General features: G+C 37.4%; 2 protein-coding genes across 12 annotated transcripts in view; one reads left to right on the forward strand and one right to left on the reverse strand.

The window, feature by feature from the left end:
• LOC131927633 (palmitoyltransferase ZDHHC14) overlaps positions 1-5,178 on the forward strand; it is a 38,033-nt gene extending 32,855 nt beyond the window's left edge. For 9 of the 11 annotated variants that reach the window (XM_059283372.1, XM_059283382.1, XM_059283373.1 and 6 more), the window contains one exon: positions 1,069-5,178. In XM_059283372.1, coding sequence (XP_059139355.1) covers positions 1,069-1,445 — 377 coding nt within the window. In that variant the 3' untranslated portion in view covers positions 1,446-5,178. The remainder of the gene's footprint in view (positions 1-1,068) is intronic. The other 2 variants (XM_059283380.1, XM_059283381.1) reach the window with 1 other exon arrangement.
• A 1,835-nt stretch (positions 5,179-7,013) lies between these two features.
• LOC131927635 (uncharacterized) lies at positions 7,014-19,883 on the reverse strand. Its single transcript, XM_059283383.1, has 2 exons — positions 19,753-19,883; positions 7,014-8,860 (listed from the first exon to the last, which is right to left on the reverse strand). Exon 2 carries the CDS (start codon positions 8,839-8,841, stop codon positions 7,624-7,626), a length of 1,218 nt encoding a protein of 405 aa, XP_059139366.1. The 5' UTR covers positions 8,842-8,860; positions 19,753-19,883; the 3' UTR covers positions 7,014-7,623.
• Between the last annotated feature and the right edge of the window lie 959 nt (positions 19,884-20,842).

Here is a 20,842-nt window from a genome sequence, read left to right on the forward strand (position 1 = left end):
TGCTCACATCCCTCCCTATAAGCAGTTGTTTGAACCCTGTCTTGATGCATGCTCAAGTCATGTTGGTGTTTTATTGGAAACTTGCATGCTACCATCTGCACATGGTTCTTGAGATATCTCTTTAACCTTTTTATTTCTTTATCAATCTTCTCCAGCTACATAACAATAAATAGAAATAATTAAAAATAAAATAATAAAAGTAGTTTGATAGAACAATATAAGTACTGTGCAAAATTAATCTGTAGTTAAAAAATTTAAGTTAGATAAATGTGAACTTAAAAATGTAATTTGTGTTGACTTATATATTTCTAACTGGACTTGCACTGATTCGTCTATAAGTGTAGTAATATGTTTCCAATCTAATGTTTCTTGAGTTAAATTTGTGTATACTAATATTTCAGTACTTCAGTTGGAAAACGTTTGCCCGCACAACTTTCATTTCATGTGACTTTCTTTTTTTTTTAAACTATTTTATTACAATATGCACTTTATTGGTTTTTTTTTTCTATTATTTCAATATGCACTAAAATTCTTTTTTTTTTTACTTATTTTATGACAATCTGCACTTAAAGACTTTTTTTTTCTTCTTATTTCAACTTTAAGCTTATGGAGAAAAAAGTTCCATTGTGGGATCACTTTGAAAAACTAGTGATTAAAAAAGGAACAGCAGATCTTGAGAAAAAAGTGTTATTCTTATTACCTAATTTCTGAAAATGATCACCAATCATTAAATTAGACTGGTCTGGAATATCATCTATGTGTATGATAAATTTCAATGTAAGCAAGAGTATCAGCGTAGTTGACAGATGACACCACTCATAAGTCATGTACATACAAGGGACACTCCTGAATATTCTGTGTCGAGTGCCCCCAATAACGCTTAGTATAAATGATCATGTTGTCACCACAGATCTTGAACCCATGTTCTTGATGAACATGCTTGCCATTTATTAGACTTGACAGCAATGGCTTAACTTTACTTATGATATACAATTTGAGTCTTACAGTACATTATTTAAAATGTAAACCTTAGAACAAATCATTTGACTGCAATTTTTTTCCCATCAGGCCACAGGGTGAACATCTACCCAGTCAACCAGGGCGGGGGCAACTACTACAGAGACCAGCACACGCCACGACACCCAGACCAGTATGTGACATCGCCAGGGTACAGGGTAGACCTCAATCAGAAAGCTATTGGGTACAGAGAAGACGTAAATCAGAAAGCTATTGGGTACAGAGAAGACGTAAATCAGAAAGCTATTGGGTACAGGGAAGACGTCAGTCAAAAAGCTATTGGGTACAGAGAAGATGTCAGTCAAAAAGCTATTGGGTACAGAGAGGATTCGAACCAAAAGGCGGTTGGGTACAGGGAGGATTTGAACCAGAAATATGTGACATCACGTGGAATCAGTACAACAGATTACCAAGGTGTCAGCTACTAAAACCATATCTTTGTTGCTAGAATTCTTTGGTCCATCATTCAGATAATCATTGCGCTAAATTATCAACCTAATGACTTATTTCTGTGTTTGGCTTTCAGTATATACATATATATATATCTATTTATTATTTTCAATACAGTAACGTAGTTGTATGGAAATGTCTGCTTAAGTTTAAAGCCAAGTTGTAATTGTTAACGCCCAGTTCCCTACTGAGACCAATTGTTTCCACTCAGTTGTTGTTTCTTTCATCTTTTTTAATGTTTATTATTCTACTGTATACTTGTCTCCTCAACTCTACACAGCTAAATTAGTTTTTAAAACATTCATAGTATGTGTGACCATTCACTGGTTTGTGTATATTGGATGTTATTTGCATTTAGCTCATTTTCACCTACAACCCTTCTTTCCCTCTTCCCTCAACACTGAGTTAGTGTAAATGAAAAAAAATCTTAGAATATGTGTACTTAACATCTAGTCCTTTCCAGTGCTAAACATACAATGCTTCTTTCAGCTTTTGTTAAACTTATTACTTGAGCATTTTAAAGATTTAAATATCAATTACAATTTTTAGTTTTTATTTTTTTTAAATAAACGTGGCTATTCTAGAAATAATAAAGTAAACATATTTGAGTTTTTGAAATTTAAATTGTATATTTTAATTTTGTAACTTCAGCACAAGGCACTTTTTAAATAAATGCTTTTCTCCAGTTATCTCCCTTACGTAGTAACACGCAGTAACATACAAATACCATATGTACATGTTTCTATTTTCATACTTTTGTTATGCATGTTGCTTTGTTCTTTTTCATAGATTGGTTTTTAAAATGTCATTCCAATTTGTTAGTGTTAATTATCTTCACAGTAATATGTGGATGATTTTCTTTTATTTATGGATTTTTTTTTTAAACTAAGGAAACTATATTATTATTTTTTTTTATATTAAGTAAATTGTGAATGCACCTTTTATAATCTTAAATGAAGTCAGTCATTACATCACTTGGATGTTCTGCATATATTTATGTCCATCATTAGCTTTGAGATTACAGTTGATAGAATTGCGCTCATATGTTGTGCCCACAAACCACATGGTACTACTTGGTGTTTTAAATCGTAAACTTTTGTCATAACTGTGTTTACTTAAACCAAATTGGGGGCACAATGCAACCTAAGGTTTTATATGTAGATGTTAGGGGGAGATGAATAGCAACTAGCATAATGTGTCCTTAGTATATAAAAAAAGAATGTTTGTGGTATGTTGCTGTTTTAAATTTCATGGTACCAAATCTATACTGGCCAGATAAATGTATCAATTTAAGAGACAATATTGGCCAGATAAATTTATCAATCTAAGATACAATATTGGCCAGATAAATTTATCAATTTAAAAGACAATATTGGCCAGATAAATTTATATATCTAAGAGACAATACTGGCCAGATAAATTTATTAATCTAAGAGACAATATTGGCCAGATAAATTTATCTAGCAGATTAACTGGCAAAATGTTTTTATCAATTTATTCACTGAGAGACTACCTACTGGCCAGATTGCTCTTTCAATTATCATTGAGAGATTATACACACTGACATGTGGTTTACAGTTATCAGGAAATTATTTTTTCAATGCTTTAGCATAATTACATGTACGTACTGTGTTATTGGGTAAGTTTTCATTCGGCTGTATGCCACGAAAATAGCTAAGACAAGGTTTTGAAATAACATTTCAGTAACTTTGATATATTGATGTAATCATATAATTTTACACATGTTTTTAAGACCATTAAAATGATTTTAACTGTCATCATTTTCAAGATGTACTTTTAGTTGTTCATTTATGATAACCATCATTAGTTTCAAGCTAGACCTTGTCACCAATGGAAGCTTCAAGCATTCATTTATTTCTGTCTCATCCTGCCTGAGGCTGTTGTGTACTAAGACAGAGTGTTGACTGTCCTATTGATATCCCTTGTACTTAATATTAAGCATATCTCATTTGGAACAAACTACACTTTTTATCGGTAGTCAATTATGGAACAATTTTTCTTTTGTATATACTTTAGATCTATCTTTCTTTGAAACACTTTTTCTTTTTACCAAGTTTTCTACACAACTGTACCTGCTGCTCAATGAGACTTTTTATTTTTCTTGTAGATACAAGTTTTGACTCTGTGTGTTTCGATGTCCTTCTGTGTCAGTGAATATATGTATAGGTCCCACACCATGGGGGACTGCCGTCTACATTCATGCTGGGTATAGCAGCTGGCTAGATGGAACTAGATTGAAACTTAGAAGAATTTGTAGCATAGAAACAATTTGTGATATCAGCTGCCAGTGGCTGGGAGATACAACATTGGAACTTTTCCTTAAGTCATTTGTTTTGCATCATTGAAGCTGTTGTTTTTTTTAAACGACTTTGATCTTTATTTTTATTTTTTTTCATTAGAGAAATTTGCACCTTACACAGATAGATTCACAATTTATAAAATTTGTTTGTCAGAGTTGAGTAGCGTAGTCAGCTATGTGAGTTTTTTCCCAGGGACATTATTTTTATTCTTACAAAATAAAATAATAAAAACAGCTATCACTTACAATGCCATGACTTGCTGTGCAATTTGCATAATTATTTTTCATGGGTATATTCTTCATATTAATGCAGTCATCCTTTTGTTTTACTGTTGCCATGGTTACCTAGCTGAGAGTTCCTTGTTTTCATCACAGACCTCCAACACTATTCAGCTCTCTTCTTGGTCCATCTCTCTCAACTTGAGTTGTATTGTGACTTACCAGTTGTCTTCAGGAGTACCTACAATTCTAGGTTACATGCTATAACTTCATTCAGGCTTTTTAGATAACTTTCCACAAATTTTAATTATTTTTTTCTCAAGTAATCTATTCAGGACGTGTTAATCACAGATTTAAAGATGAAAATTAGTTTGTTTACGGTTTTGTTTTCTTAATGGAGGAAATGCCTGTATTATTTAATATAGTTGACAAAAATATCATTGCCAGCAACATAAGACTGTACATAATGAATGGTCTCAACTTCTCACTGTGAATATTTTACATCTGTGTCATCATTCATTCTTTACCTTTTTGATTCACCTTTTTGATCTTGGTGTGTTTGGGTAAATTAAGTGTGATAATGGTTCTCTCATTTAGTATGACCTAACGTAAGCTGGGCACATACTACTACACGTTTTTTTTTTTTAAATATTCCGGTTATGATTTTTTTTAATAATATAGTTCTAACTAATTTAACCCTAAACAGTTTAAATTAAGTTTTCTAAAACTGTTCTATTTCCGACTTCTGCTTTTCTTTTATTTCTTTTTTTTTTTTTAATAGAAGAGTCCATGATGCCAATATAAATAGTTTTGAAGCGCCTAAATTAAATCCTGACATAGCTGAAGGCATATGGGTAAAGCTGGTAAGAAAATAAGAGAAACATTACCACACGTCTCTCATATTTTTAATGTAGTCATCCAATGTTGCCTATATTCAATAACCTTATCTGTGTACTCATTGGTTACTTGAGTGTCAATCATCTCCATCACCATAGCAACATCACTGTACTGGATCCACCCATTATTTTAGTGTTGTTCCAAGGGTGACCACGCCATGTGGGCCGTGTCTGTGTTACAATCTCCTGAGTCAGTGTTAGTCTTGTCTACACACCTACAAGTCTTTGGTTAGGGCTGATGAAGAAGCTTATGTCAAATAAAGATGATCCAACTCATGAGTCGTGTTGTTGATCTTCTCGTTGGTAGGACTGAACTAGATGGGGGAGGGTGCCGTAGGGCAGGATCCTAGGGTGGGGGGGGGGGGGGGACTCATCGGACCAATAGCGGCATCCTATACACTATACATCTAAACATGGATCTGTGGAAGCACTATCAGGACAGCAGGGTTTCTTTCAGCATGTTCCCTCAGACGAAATACAAAAATCTATTATATATAGTTAATATATACTTTAGCCATTGCCCCTCCCCCAGGAGAATAAATGTCTGAAAGAAACCCTATATAATGGAAGTTAAGACAGTCTTCGGGTGTTTTATCACACAAACTTGAGAAAGACTGATTTCCCTTACTGTTTTTTAATGAAACTGATTATTTTCAGCATAAAAACCTACAGTGAATTAAGTCCAAATATTTTACTTCTTAATTAAAGTTGCTATAGAATAATAGGCATAGATCTATACAATAGCCGTAGCCATCAAACCCGTGTTGTTGTTTGTATTATCTCTCTGTAGGCCTAAAAAAAATGTGTGAATGCCCACATCAGGCGTACATTTCTTTAAACTTCACAAATTTAAGAAATATATAGGTTCATAGTTTTCTTTATAAAGACAAAAAAAAAATGGCACAGAGAGGCACTTGGACACTACTTTATCTCACAGTTGTCTTTATTTAATTAACAAATGCTTAAGATCTTTTATGTAAAATTAATGGTTCTGCGGAGCTTAAAATATGTTAGCTGTCCAGACAGTCGCTGCAACTGAACATTGATAGCCATTAAAAGCGATAGTTAAGAGACATTAAAGCTGACAGCTTGCAAAAAAAATGACAGGCATTTAATCACAACAAACCCAATCGTGGAACTAGACATCAATGCTAGTAATTTTTTGTTTTCTAGAGCTGTGGTTCTTAACCTTTTTTGAGGCACCGAACTCCACTATTTTATGTGCGCATTCACAGAACCCCTACGTAATAACTGTTTTACTAAAGTCCGCCTGTCTATACAAGTAATGTCGAATTCTAGATAACGTCCAAAAACGTCAATATTAATGATGTCAAATTCTAGAGCGTCTAGCAATTTGTATTTGCCAGTTAATATCAAATTCTAGATCGTCTAGATATGTGTCTATGCCAAAATGTTGAATTCTAGAGCGTCCAAAAATCTGCCTGTGTTTGGCTTACTCCCAAGACAACTGTGAAAACGGATTAAAAGCTTTGTCTTATCGCCGCTTACCTTCCTCAGATAACCCTGTCAGTACCTAGATCTCGTCTGCTGTGTGAAAGCTTATTGATTTTAGAATTAGTTGATCGGCCCGTCCTGTCTGCTTCGACAGATATTTGCGTCAGACTTTGAAGTCACGGTGACTCTTGAGTCTAAATACTCAAGACATTGCGATCATTGCTAAACGCGAAACGTTTGATTTATTGCCGTATTTTAAAAATACTTTAACACACTTTTCCTGATCAGAATTGCGAGTAATAAATATGAGGTATTAGGAATTTAAAGCTTGGGTCTATTTAAAACTGCTGTTGATTATGAAGTGCTTTTTATGACGTCTTTTTGAAAGGGCTGCTGTGTGTTTCCAAATCGGTCATGTACGTGTCGGCACTGGTTCTGGTGCGTTCTTTTCGTAAAGATAATTTGATTTCGTTTTTGGGTGACTTTGGTGAACTTGTTTTAAAAACTTGGTTCGGATTTTGACTATCCCTGGGCGTTAGGTAATAGTTTTGGCTGTGGGCATCGGCGCGAGTAAAAAAGTAGTCAGAAGCTTCGTGGCGATGTTTTGGCGAAAATTCGGGCGAGTCCAAAACTTGTAGAGAAGAGATGAGACTTGTCGTACCTTCGAACGCTGGGTTCCTGATTGGTGAGTTCGTATCTTCTGTCAAGAAATTTGTAAGTGAAGGAAATCGTGTTTTACTAGCAGCCATCTCATCCATCTGTTTAAAAGTATTCGTTTTTGAAATATTTGTTTCATACTTCAAATGTTCAGAACCTGGCCTGATTATTACTGGTTTATTATTTGCAATGTTTTCAGAAGCTGGTCTGACGATCGGGGGTTTATTATTTACAATTGTGTTGTGGATGTTGAAAGACTGCGGTCGGTGGATTTTTCCAGCGAGGTTTGAAGTAGTTCCTTTATCTTTTACACCGTTTTCAGCGACCTGCGCAGTTAGCGTATTACTCCGCTTGTTTGCGGCAGGAAAAGTAGTACTCTCGTCATCCGAATCCGCATCGAGATAAGCGGTCGGTAAACAAATAACAGCCGTTTTATTCCGGCTTTGTTGGGCGTCTTGCGTATTCATTGCATTCAGCGAGCCTTTTTGTAGAAATGTATGTACAGTAATGGGCAATATATCCTGACTTGGTTCAGGGGCGTTAACTCTTTTGGTATCAGGAACGATTACTTCAGTGTGACTAGATAGCTTGGTTAGACCCGCGGTGAATTCAACACGATCTGTTGTTGTTTTGTGAGTGAGTTATCGAACTTGGGTTGTTGTGAACTTCATTGGAAACTGTTGGGACAAGGGTCAAGAATCGGTGAAGACGGAAAGGTTTTTTGATCCGGTTCTCTGACTGTTCGAATCTAGGAGTTGACCGCCATTGGAGGGAGGCTGGCCTTTTTAAAGGGTCAGAGTTGATGTTGTAGGTGGTGTAGTCCGAATATTTCGCCAGGGAGTGGTGGCTGTGTGAACGATTACCCTCCGGCGGCCATTTACGTTGGTTATTCGGGTCAGGGAGGGAGTGTGTGGTTTTGGATTTTGTGTTCCGCAGAGGCGTCTTCGCTGGCTGGGATTTGGTAAATGTGGGCGTGTCCGGAACACCGCCGGAGTAGCTGCCCTTTAATTGGTCAAACGTTATCTCCCTTGTTCTCTTGATAGAAAAATACTTTACGGGTGACGCAACTGTGTCGTGTTTTTTGTCTGTTCTAGAACTTTCTTCGTGATCCTGAATGTCCAAGAACGCAATCACGTGGTTTATGTTAAGCTTATCGGGGTCATTGTCTGGAATGGGAGTTTTACTGCGCGGAAGTTCTTTCACGTTCAGCTTTAACCTTCTGAAAGTGCCTTCAGGTCTGGTGCTGGTCTGAGGTTCCATACTGTGTAGAGGTTTGACCGGCACTGAAGCACTTTGTAAAACCTCGTCTTCAATCATCAGCTGAGGTTCCTCCGACGTGTAAAACGTGGTTGTTGGTAAAGTTGTTGGCACCTTGCCCTGCCTACTGACAGACTGTCTACTGGGAGACGACTCTAGATGCCCAGCTGTCTTTGTGTTAAAGTTATCTAATCCATGTTTTTGCTCACTTCCTTCTACCGATGCATACAACTTCAGATCTTTAGCCTCGGGCCTGTTTTTATTACCCCGTAAAATCCGCTCCGAATGTGTCCTTATCAGCTTTTTCCGCTGGGCAGCTGCGTGATACGCTACTAAGTTATACGCCTGTGACGACTCACGTGGTTTGACGCATGCGCTTTGTGACCGAGCTGTTTCGGTGTTTGTCCGGGTCACCGCTAGCACAGGGAAATTCTTGTTCTTGCTGGTTTCATGTCTATTTATAGGGTTTCTCGAGGTGTTTGAATCTGCATGGTTGCTGGAAAAAGGCAGAAGTTGTAGAACTGCTGGCTGGCATCGCGTGGTAAATATTGAACCATTGTCCACGTTCATCGTAAGGAAAGCACTGCCTCTGAAACAAATAAAAAATATTAAAAAGCTATCGTTTTTTTTAAACATGATCAACATACATTATTAAAAGTTTTTAAAGTATGTTTCTGTAATCTTTGACCAGATATTTTAATTGGGGTCGTCCATAAATTACGAAACGCTTTTTAAACGATGTTTACCTTCACCTCGGTCACACATCGTCACAAAAAGCCAGACCCCCCCCCCCAATCCCCAAAATGACGTCACACCTCAGCCAGCAACCCCCCCCCCCCTCAAAATTGCAATTATTTTTTTAACAGATTTTTTTTTCTATTACGATTTATTAAAACAGTTTTCTAAAAAGAGAGGAAAAAAGCGGCTAAAATTCAGTTTCTAACATTACTTTTTTATAAATGCAAAAGTGTGACGCCACACAATCTGAATTCCCCATCATCACACATGGTCACAAAATTACGGACCCCCCCTCCCCATCCCCCCCCCCCACTTACGAGCGTGACGTCATTTATGGATACCCCTTGTCCAAGTACCTAAAATCTAAAACATCAGTAGGCTTTTAGGAGAGTACAGGACAGCTACCAGTGCAGCAAGACATCGGAAAAGAAGGTGGGGATGTATAGGTCTAATGTTTAGGAAACCGGCTACAAGTATTAGCAGACAAGGCGTATCAAAGAATCCACATGGATCAAGTAAAAACGAAGACCCCATTGTAAAAAGCACCAGGAGTAGAGAACAAAATTAGAATTATCGCGACAAGTCGGAAAGAAATGGGAAAAAAATAGCAAAGGAAAGAAAATCATGGAAGAATGTTGTAAACGGCCTATGTGCCAGTGTGAGTTGGAATTCGCAAAGAAGGAGAATCTTTGTCCAAATTAGCCTACAATACTACAAGACTACACCAACGGTATTTTTTTATCGCCTCAAATTACATTGCATTACATTAAAATAGAAAAAAAAATCAATCATTGAATTTGATCAACATAAGTGTCAAATTAATTAAAAAGCTGAAAAAAAAAATCAGCGAAGCGTCATAAGGGCCGAATCCTCGAGTTGTTTCGTCTTATTCAGTGAGGGTCTAACGGTGGGTGGGAGATCTTTGACGTGGTCTACACTTTTTTTCTCTGAACAGATCAGCGCGTTTGAATGGATCGTTTGTAGGGACGTTCCTTGATTGAATTTAGTTCGGTCGACTGCAGGAAGATTTGGTGCTGTGTGGAAATCATTAGGCTAACAAGTGGTGGGAGGGGGGGGGACGTTATTAGGCTTGCAAGTGGGGGTGTGACGTTATTAGGCTTACAAGTGGGGGTTAGGTGGAGGGGAGGGGGTGACGTTATTAGACTTTCAAGTAGGGGTGTGACATTATTAGGCTTACAAGTGGTGGTTAGGTGGGGCGGACGTTAATTAGCCTTAAAAATGGGCGTTTGGTGTGTGTGTGGGGGGGGGGGGGAGTGACGTTATTAGCCTTACAACTAGGGGTGTGACGTTATTAGGCTTTCAAGTATTAGGGGGGGGGGGTGACATCTAGAAACGTCCAAAATACCTGCATGTTTTTGTGTTGTGTATATTTAAAACATCATCGACGCTAGGCGGGTGCGGGGGGGGGGGGGTTGGACGGTTTAATGGGTGAAACCAAATTTTAAAAAGCGTATAAGGAATTGTCAAAACCATGATTTATATAGTTAAGATAATAAAATATTTAGTGAAGAGGGGTGACGCCAGGTCGAAAATTGATTGAGGCAGAGGGTCGACACAATCAATTATCGCACCGAGCTAATGACGCCACTGATTTTTATGTTGGTAAAAAAATAGTTTTACATGCAACATTTAATGTGTATTAACGCTTCAATATGAATTTAAACAAAATTATTACAAATTACTCAAAATATTTTTTAATAAAATGCTACGGTATTTTTTAAAGAGAGAAATAGTGGTAGGGAAGTAAGCCTGTTCAATGGTTCGTTCATGGCACGCCACCTGGCAATAACATTGTTCAGAAATTAAACGCTTAACTGGCCAGTGTGTGAACAAGTGGTGGGCCTATCGCACGAAAGAAATCAGCCATGACTTCAGTTAGATCAAAGCTAGGCGAATCCCCTAGAGGAGAGAGTTTTCTCCCACGTATCTCGATTAAAACCCTATTAACGTTTGGACTGTTGAAATTCTGCGTTAGGTGTTCACGATCAATCACACAAATTACGTTCACGTACATGGGAAGGGGCGGATCAGTGTACAACAGATTTGGTCCTCGTTCGCATCCAACACGAACCGATTGATGATTGGTTCGTTTCTCGGTTTTATGACGTATTTAAAAAAAAATGAAGCTGCTGTAGCTTGTGTTACTTTATGTTGATCAGTCAAGATGATTGGTTAGTAATATTTTATTAGATGAGCCCGGGGGTGGGTGGGGGTTGAAGCTATTTTATTGGTTACTAATACGTTGAAGAGGGGGGGGGGGGGGGTGAAAGTTAATATCTGCTCATCTTTGAGTATAGCGTTTCTTTCAGGCATCGCCCCCCACCAGAAAGCACGTCTACCTCCCTCCTCCCCCCCCACCCCAGTGTTTCTTCAGACTTTTTTCTCCGGGGGGGCACTTGAAATTTTCGGGGGGGGGCGGTAGACTTTCTTCGGGGGGGGGGCGGACACTGTTAAAAGTATATATTTTCTATATAAATTATATAAATTTCATTTCGTTCGGGGGGCGGTAAAAAATTTTCGGCGGGCTTCGCCCCCCCCCCCCCCCCCCAAAGAGATGTCTGGAAGAAACTCTGCCCCCCCCCCACAACGAAATAGAATGTATATTCAAAATATAGACGTAAACCATTGTCCGCTCCCCCCCCCCCACTCAACACTAGTTTGATAGTAAATTGGGTGCATAGGCATACTTGTATCTAACCCTAACCCTACTCCTAAACCATAAGACAGCTAGTCTACGAGAAAAAACTATTTCTTTTGGTTTCTAGTTTAGTTAAAGAGAATGCTACCATATGTAAAATGAATGACATATATGCAAAAAATCGAAAACGGCTAATAAAAATGGGCACATTACAAACGGACTCTAAGTAGACATAGTGTTTTTATTTGCAGAAGTCGCAGACTGATGTCTAGTTGTTTCGTTATATTTGGCAGGTCAGTGTTGTTGTTTTTTAAATCTAGACAAAATTCGACATTCACAACCGATACAGAATCGAATGTAAGGTTTATTTATTCACGATGACGTCTTAAGATCGTGTGAGAAAACTAGGGATCAAGCAACCGGTCTATGAAATAAACATGTATGGGAAAAGCATGAGAAGGTATGCTAATTAGGAGCTTAGTGATTGGCGGTTACGAGACGACTTATTAAGATGTGAGTGAATGTGGTTGTCAGGGAAGCCTGGTCCGTGTGCTCAATAATTAATTTATGACGTCATGTGTTGTTTATATGGAGTGTGTAATTATGCGATGTATGTCATTATAGAATTTACGTACATTATGTCTGAAATTATTTGTTGTCTGTTGTTATATAGTATCTACTCTGTAGCTGTATTGATGTGAAGTTGTTGTTATATATTTCTATTTATATGATGTTTGTATTTATATATTTGTGGTTATATGATTTTTGTACGTATATGATGTTGGCATTGATATGTTTATTGTTATTTAAGTGTTTATTTGATATGAAGTTTGTATAAGTTTGTATTTATATGATGTTTATAGATATATGAGATTATGTAGTTGTATGAAGTCTATAGCAATGTCATGTAGGTACTTCTTTGATTGTAGTTATATAATGTTTTTAGTTTTATGTAGTTATACGATGTTTTAGTTATATGATTGAGGTACTTCTATACTTGTAGTTATATGATGTTTTAGTTGTATGATTGTGGTACTTCTATACTTGAAGCTATATGTTGCTCAGTGCTATGACAAATGAACTGAGAAGTGACACAAACCAAATGACTAAGTTATAATTAATGTAATTAAAAACGTCTCTCGTTTTGATCTAGGTTCTCCATGTCTTAAATCACGTATGTAATGGAACTCGAGGCCATATTAAACTGTTTCATTAGACCAATAAGTAATCAACGTCACCTGTTTCCCTTTGCATTGACGCAGGTGTTTTACCTGTGTGTATGAACATGATAACGTGTTATATGCAATTAGTCCATATAGCACGTGTGCTCATGAACATAATAACGTGCTGTATGCTACTAGTCCATATAGCACATGTGTTCATGAACATGATAGCGTGTTATATGCTACTAGTCCATATAGCACATGTGTTCATGAACATGATAGCGTGTTATATGCTGCTAGTCCATATAGCACATGTGTTCATGAACATGATAGCGTGTTATATGCTACTAGTCCATATAGCACATGTGTTCATGAACATGATAGCGTGTTATATGCTACTAGACCATATAGCACCTGTGTTCATGAACACGATAACGTGTTATATAAAACTAGTCCATATAGCACATGTGTTCATGAACATAATAACGTCCTATATACAACTAGACCATACAGCACCTGTGTACATGAACATGATAACATGCTATATTCAACCACGGCTCGTTAGAGCTGAGATATGATCTGTTCTATTAACCCATTGTTATGAGATCAGATTGATTAATGTCATTAGCACCTGGCGTACTTAGCTCTAATTGTTGAGAACGTTTGCCTCAATAAAACAGCGAGAATTATTATGAAAACTCAGCTATTTTAAGGGTTTCAAACGTTGTAAACGAGAATAACCTCAACCCCCCTTCACCATAGATCCTCTTATTGCTAGCTATAGCCTACGTGTGTGTGTGTGTGTGCGTGTGTGTGTGCGTGCGTGCGTGTGTGGTGTGTGTGTGTGTGTGTGTGTGTGTGTGTGTGTGAAAAGAACGGGGACGACGACGACATAAATGACGTCATAACCTTGAGAGAGTGATGTCCTGACTTTCGTGACGATGGGGGACGAGGGTTAAGAAGAATCAAAATCATGTGTGATGTGGCATTTATTCAGTCTATCTTCATGGTAGTTCCGCCCCTGTGCTAGGCAGAACTAAGCCAGATATAGCCCGCAATGCTAAGCTCGATAGCACTAAACCTACGCGATTATGCGCAATGCTAAGCTCAATCGCACTAAACCTACGCGATTATGCGCAATGCTAGGTCTGCGTTGCGAAGACCAGTGTCAATATTGCACTGGTCGCTATTGTCACGGACATAAATTCATGATCTTATTTATTTACCGACCCGATAGCTTTGATTGATTCGACGATTATGTCTACACGCGGGCCAGTGAAATACGTGTGGATAGATCCAATAGACCCGTCTGTGTGTCTCTTAGAGAGTTCTCGGAGATTTTGGGAGATTAACGGGTTAATGTCATCGGAATGGCTCCAGGCACGCAAGTGTTGGGATAGCGATATCTGGCTCAATAAGGGTTGGAATAGCCGGCTAATGTAGAATGGGAGTTATGGAATAGCCGGCTAAGGTACAATATAAATCCTAAAATAGCCGGCTAAGGTACAATAGGTATCCTGAAATAGCCGGCTAAGGTACAATATAAGTTCTAGAATAGCCGGTTAAGGTACAATTGGAGTCACAGAATAGCCCGCTAAGGTAGCATGGGAGTTATGGAATAGCCGGCTAAGTTATCATGAGAGTCCTATAATAGCCGGCTAAGTTACAAATAGAGTCCTGGAATAGTTATTACATTTTTTTTTACAAGCGAGTGTTAGGTATATTCATTGTTCCCCTTATGTCGTGCGCATTGGTGTGTAACTTTATTGTAGGCAACATATCGATCCACGCCCATTATACCAATCATCTGATATGGCAGTAGAAGTTAAGTGTTTGTTGAAGAGTGAAGAGGGAAGGTTTAATCTAATCAGGCTTATTTGTTGTTGGCAAACTACATTTTCTGACTTAGCCAATTAAGACTAAATATTGTCTCATTATCTTATATTATTTTCTTCCCCCCCCCCCCTCGCCCCCATGTTACTCCCTTCCACACTATCCCGCACACCCCGCCCCCACCCTCTAGTAGCTAAGTGTTTGCTGAAGAGTGAAGAGGGAGGGCTTAATCTAATCAGACGTATTTGTTGTTGGCAAACTACATTTTCTGACTTAGTCAAATAAGACTAAATATTGTCTTATTATCTTATATTATTTTTCGTCCCCCCCCCCCCCCATATGTTGCCCCCTTCCACACTATCACACACACACACACACACACACACCGCCCCCATCATCTACCAGATAAGTGTTTATTGGAAAGTGAAGGAGTTCTTAATCAAATCAGACATATTTGTTGTTGATAAACTACATTTTCTGACTTAGTCAAATAAGACTAAATATTGTCTTAATATTTTGGAATTAATATCTAGGTTATTTTCCCTTCCGCACTATCACACACACCCCATCCCTACACCCCCTCCCCCCAGGCAGCTAAGTGTTTGATGAGGACTGAAGAGGGAGTGCTAATGATACATATTTGTTGTTGATAAACTACATTTTCTGACTTTGTCGAATAACACTAAATATCTTACATTATTTTTCTGCCCCCCCCCCCCCCTCCCACCATGTTGCCCATTTCACACTATCACACCCCTCCACCCCCACACCCCCTAGCCTGGCTGCTCAGGCTAGTTACTCAATGTTTACATCCTAGGGACCGCTCAAACACGTGTCGAACACGGAACGTTAAAAACACATCAACCAGCGAGACACGAGACCGTTACAAACGTTTATCTAAGTTTGACGCGAAGTTTGCATGTTGACGCTCAATGGCTGACAGCCCGCTGTAACACGGTGGTTAAAAAAAAGGTGTTTCTAAGTTCCGACTTCAAAGTAACACAACACTTCACTCGACTCGAACAGTTTTACGATTGTCTTTTCTTCGGTATTTGTTAATGCCAGTGGTTCTTACCTTGGGTTCCATCGACCCAAGGGATTCGGCAGAGGTCAAGACACAAACCCGGCTTATAAGATTCACGATCGGATTTTGTCAGTGCGGACGATAGAAGTTAGAACTAGTAAGAAGGGTTCGTTGAATGCGCATAGTGGGGTTCGGTATCTCCAAAAAGGTTGAGAACCACTGGTTTATACGAATGAAGCTATTCGGTTCAAACTGTTCGTAGAGGGCAGTCAACCCTCACTTCACACATACAGATGACTATATATACATATATATATAATGTAATATGTACAATGTTATATATATATATATATATATATATATATATATATATATATATATATATATATATATATATAGTCATCTGTGTGTGTGCGTGTTTACGTTTGCCAATATCGATTCAAAGGAAAGTAAATACGACAAAACTAATAGGCTATCTGAAAGTATTCATTTTTGTTTAAAACTCCCGACTATTAATACACACGACGTAAGCGAGACAGCTAATCCGACGTTTCTAGTTACACCCCTGGAGGTATTCAATTAATTTCAAATATCAGAACTTTGTGGTTGGTGTCGTTGTCAGAAAAAATTCTGTTAAAATTACAAGCGACACATTTTTTTTTGTGAAATTCAATTCTTAATCATGTACATTTTTAAAGGGATTGTATTTCGCATTTACATTGCTAAACTGTTTTTGTAAGGTTTACTGTGCTTGCAGTCAATGTTGTAAGGTTCATATTTGGAAATTACTAACAGTCACTGGTGTAAGGTTCACATTTGGAATTCAAGTGTTTTGTATTTCTAAAGTTTAACCTAACGTAGTACACAATATGTACAATTATTTCCACATGAACTTAAAATTTCTCTTAAAATACGACTTGCTGCATTCGTTGTATTTTTATGTGTGTCGGATCAGTGTATGTGTGTACAGTGTAATTAAAATGTTATGTCTGGTCAAGTTATGTGTTATTAGAATCTTCAGATTGGGCATTTTCATGTATAATTAGAATAAGTCGTTTACCTGTGTAATTAGAATGTTTAGACTGACGAGTTTTAATGTGTAATTTATATGTTTAGTAAATAAATATGTTTATAGGAGGTAGAGCAGCAATTATTACTATTGGAATTACAAAATTGTCAATTTGTGGGAGCGATCATTGACCGACGAAGTAGAGTGCATCTGTTATGTAGGCGCAATGAACCCTATGTCGCAATTTATTTTGTCCCACTAATGAAAGATTTAACTGGCGGTAGGATATATCCTAGGAGATAGCAGCAGATAAGGTTAGGGCCAGACAGTCTTAGGGCATTGTATGACAATTAAGATATGAACAATTACATTGAGACAGGGTAGGACAATTGAGATATGGACAATTAGTGGGAGATATTGAAGGATAATTTAGATAAGAACAATTACGTTCAGACATTCATTGCATGATAATTAGGCTATGAACAACTAAATTTAGGCATTGCATGATAATTAGGCTATGAACAACTAAATTGAGGCATTGCATGATAATTGAGATAGGAACAATTAAGTTGAGACATTCATTGCATGACAATTAAGATATGAACAATAAAATTAAGGCATTGCACGACAATTAATTAAGATATGAACAATAAAATTGAGGCATTGAATGACAATTGAGATATGAACAATTAGGGTTGGGACAAACCCGTGCCCATAACTCAGATTGTTCCGTGTCGATATCCTGTACTAAGCGATAAGGACATTAACGTCCAAACATTCGTCGACTTGCTCTAAACAGTTTGGTCCCTAATTGACATTTATTGATCATACACTTCAACCTGGGCCCTAACAACCTGTAAATGACTTGACGTCGCCTTCGACAGATAGGCTTGCATTGTGCCCCTCCTGCTCGTGTGTGTTTTTCATTAACGCTATTAAAACCGCAGGGGGAAAAAAGTTACGTACAAGTTATATCCTTACAAAAAGAGTTTGATTGTTTTTTTTTTTTTGGTTTTTTTTTGGGGGGTGTGTGGTTGGATATCTGACTGTGAAGATAATCCATACACGCCACCGTTTAGTAGGATTCCCACCAACATCCACACCACGTGGATACGGTTGTCGGATTAGCTTGCATGACGTCTATTATATTTATATTATTATAAATGCTGTTTGTTGGGAGAGCTCATGATGACTAACCCCAAAGTCCCGAGCTCAGACCCCCAGGCAGATGAGGCTCGTTAGCTGGGGACAACAAGCCATCTAGAGATAGAAAACTCATAAATAAGAGTTTCTTCCAGGCATCTAACCCCCCCCCCCCCCCAAAGAAAGTCTACCCCCCCCCCCACCCCGAAAATATCAAGTCTGAAAGAAACACTGTCCAAAATCAAACGAATGCAGCTGGTATCATAGATGAACGAAAGCTATGGAAGCAGAATAAAAAGGCTGAAGGCGGAGTCACCTGGCCAGATATGTTAGATGAAATTGCTGCCAATATTACGATTAAGTACAAAGAAGGAGAATAATCTAGGACAGCTTGTCAGTTAACAAATCTGACAATGAAGATTGGCAAATAAAATATAACCAACCAGACGGGCATATAAAATTTAACCAACCACTGAACCAGATAGGCATATTAAATTTAACCAACCAACTCTGATTTTAAGTGGCTCCAATTTAGTTGAAAAGGATAAACGCCAACTTTATTTGCTCTTCTTCTCGACGTAGCATTATGTATGGTATTGCGATTATTTGTTAATCGGGAGTATAAACGTCAGGGGTAGAGCTAATGGCATGATTAAGGCAATAGGGTTACAGTTATGGCCTGAACTAGGGTAGAAATACTCTCAAACATAAAGCTTCGATACACTCAGCTCATCCTCACTATAGGTACCCACGACCCCCGTCTTGGAGGTAGTGAGTGACCTCATGTATAGAAGAGCTTAACTGGAAGTAAAAGTATGGGCGCGGCGTAAAAAAGTGCACTTTTTATATTTCCTAAACAATTTTCTATAGATATTAGAACATTCGTCGGAGGATCATAATATGATATTGCTTATTTGTTGAGAATATTTTTTTCACGACTTCACGACTGTTTCATCTGATCAGGAAACAACAGCACATATTAGTTTTAGTGTGTTTTAGGTGGGGGGGGGGGGGGGCGAGACGACGACATTAACAAACACAATGGTTGAAAACGTGTGGTAATGTGACTCCCCCGCCCCCACCCCCATACTTCACCACACACAGAGACATCAATTTAGCTTGATCCCCCCCCCCCCCCACATATATTTTAACAGCCCGGAATAAAAATTATTAGTAAAATAATTCAATTCAGTGTGCGGAAAACGTGAGTCTGTTATTGTGTGTATGTGTTTATAATGACTAATTAATTTGGTTATAATATATAATTATTTTTAAGATCACTAGATTGTCTATAATAATAACTAATTAATTTTGTTAAAATGTATAATTATTTTAAAGCACTAGATTATTTGAAAAACAAATTGTAATAACATTTCCGATTAGGAAACTGACAACAGATTTGAAAATTATTCAACAAGGTAGTCATGTCCATGACAATATGACGGTAAATACATAATGAAATAATTAAAACGAAAACAATAATAAAACAAAAATTAGAGACAGATAAACATCTGGATTTATATGTACATGTAGGGAACACAAACACACACAGACAAACATATATATATATATATATATTAATATATATATATATATATATAGGCCCTATATGTATATATATATACATACATATTATATATATATATATATATATATATATATATATATATATATATATATATATATATATATATATATATATATATATATATATATATATATATATATATTGTATATTGTATATATATATATATATATATATTGTATATTGTATATATATATATATATATATATATATATATATATATATATATATATATATATATATATATATATATATATATATATATATATATATATAACGAGACATTGTGTTTACAAGCCACTTTAATTTTATATTACACATCCTTACCTTTACTGTAAAAACTCCATGAAAACCAAATGCCTGTAGCGAGATTAAAGTTACGAAGCTTCGAGCCCCTTAGGCCGCCTTTGAAGGCATTAGATAGAGCAAAATTACAAGGTACCCAGACGTCAACTGGCACAAGCAGTGCTGTGGCGCGTCGATCAATATCTTCCCAAGTTTTTTAATCCCTGTGACTTTTAATATTTATCAGCCCAGAGTTCTCCCCCTTATGTTTTGCACACCCTCCCACTGAGTTAAAAATGAATTGGCAAATAATCACAACAAGGGAAATAATTTAACAATAATTCTTCGGGGTCGTCCATAAATGACGTCACACTCGTAGTGGGGTGGGGGTGTGTAATTTTGTGACGGTGTGTGATGAGGGGGATGGGGGGAGTGTCAAATGGTGTGACGTCACACTTTTGTATAGTAAAAAAGCTATGTTAGAAAACGAGTTTAAGCCGTTATTTCGCGTTTTAGAAAACTGTTTTAATAAAGTATAGAAGGAGTTTATTAAAATACTCTATGTTGACAGTTCTGACAAGATTTTGGAAAAAAATATCGATGTTTTAAGAAAAATTCAACTGCAATTTTGAGGGGGGTTGTAGGTAGTTTCTTTTCCAGACATCTCTTGGGGGGGGGGGGGGCGAAAAAATTCTACCCACCCCCCCAGGACGAAATGAAATTTATTTGATTTATATAGAAAATATATACTTTTAACAGTGTCCGCACCCCCCCCCCCCCGAAAATTTCAAGTGCCCCCTCTCCCGGAGAAAAAGTCTGGAAGAAACACTGGTTGTAGGCTAAGGTGTGACGTCATTGGGGGGGGGGGCTTTTTGTGACGATATGTCAAAAATTATGGATGACCCATTATTGCCTAGTCTTTCTTAACTTTTTTGTAGAATTACAAAGTGAATGTCGGTACCACACATGGACGAAAATCCACCAGTGTGTGGGTCTTTAGTATAACGTCGTGAACACTGTTTATGTACTGCTAAGACGCAATCCGGAATGCGCACGAATTTAGTTCGTAGCCTTTTCAATCTTTGTGTAAATAAAAATCACTTTCCCCTCATCATTTCCCAATACACTTTTT

This window comes from Physella acuta, unplaced genomic scaffold, assembly GCF_028476545.2.
Source record: "Physella acuta isolate Inbredline_101_S28 unplaced genomic scaffold, ASM2847654v3 ptg001425l, whole genome shotgun sequence".
In the NCBI taxonomy this organism is placed as follows: Eukaryota; Metazoa; Mollusca; class Gastropoda; family Physidae; genus Physella; species Physella acuta.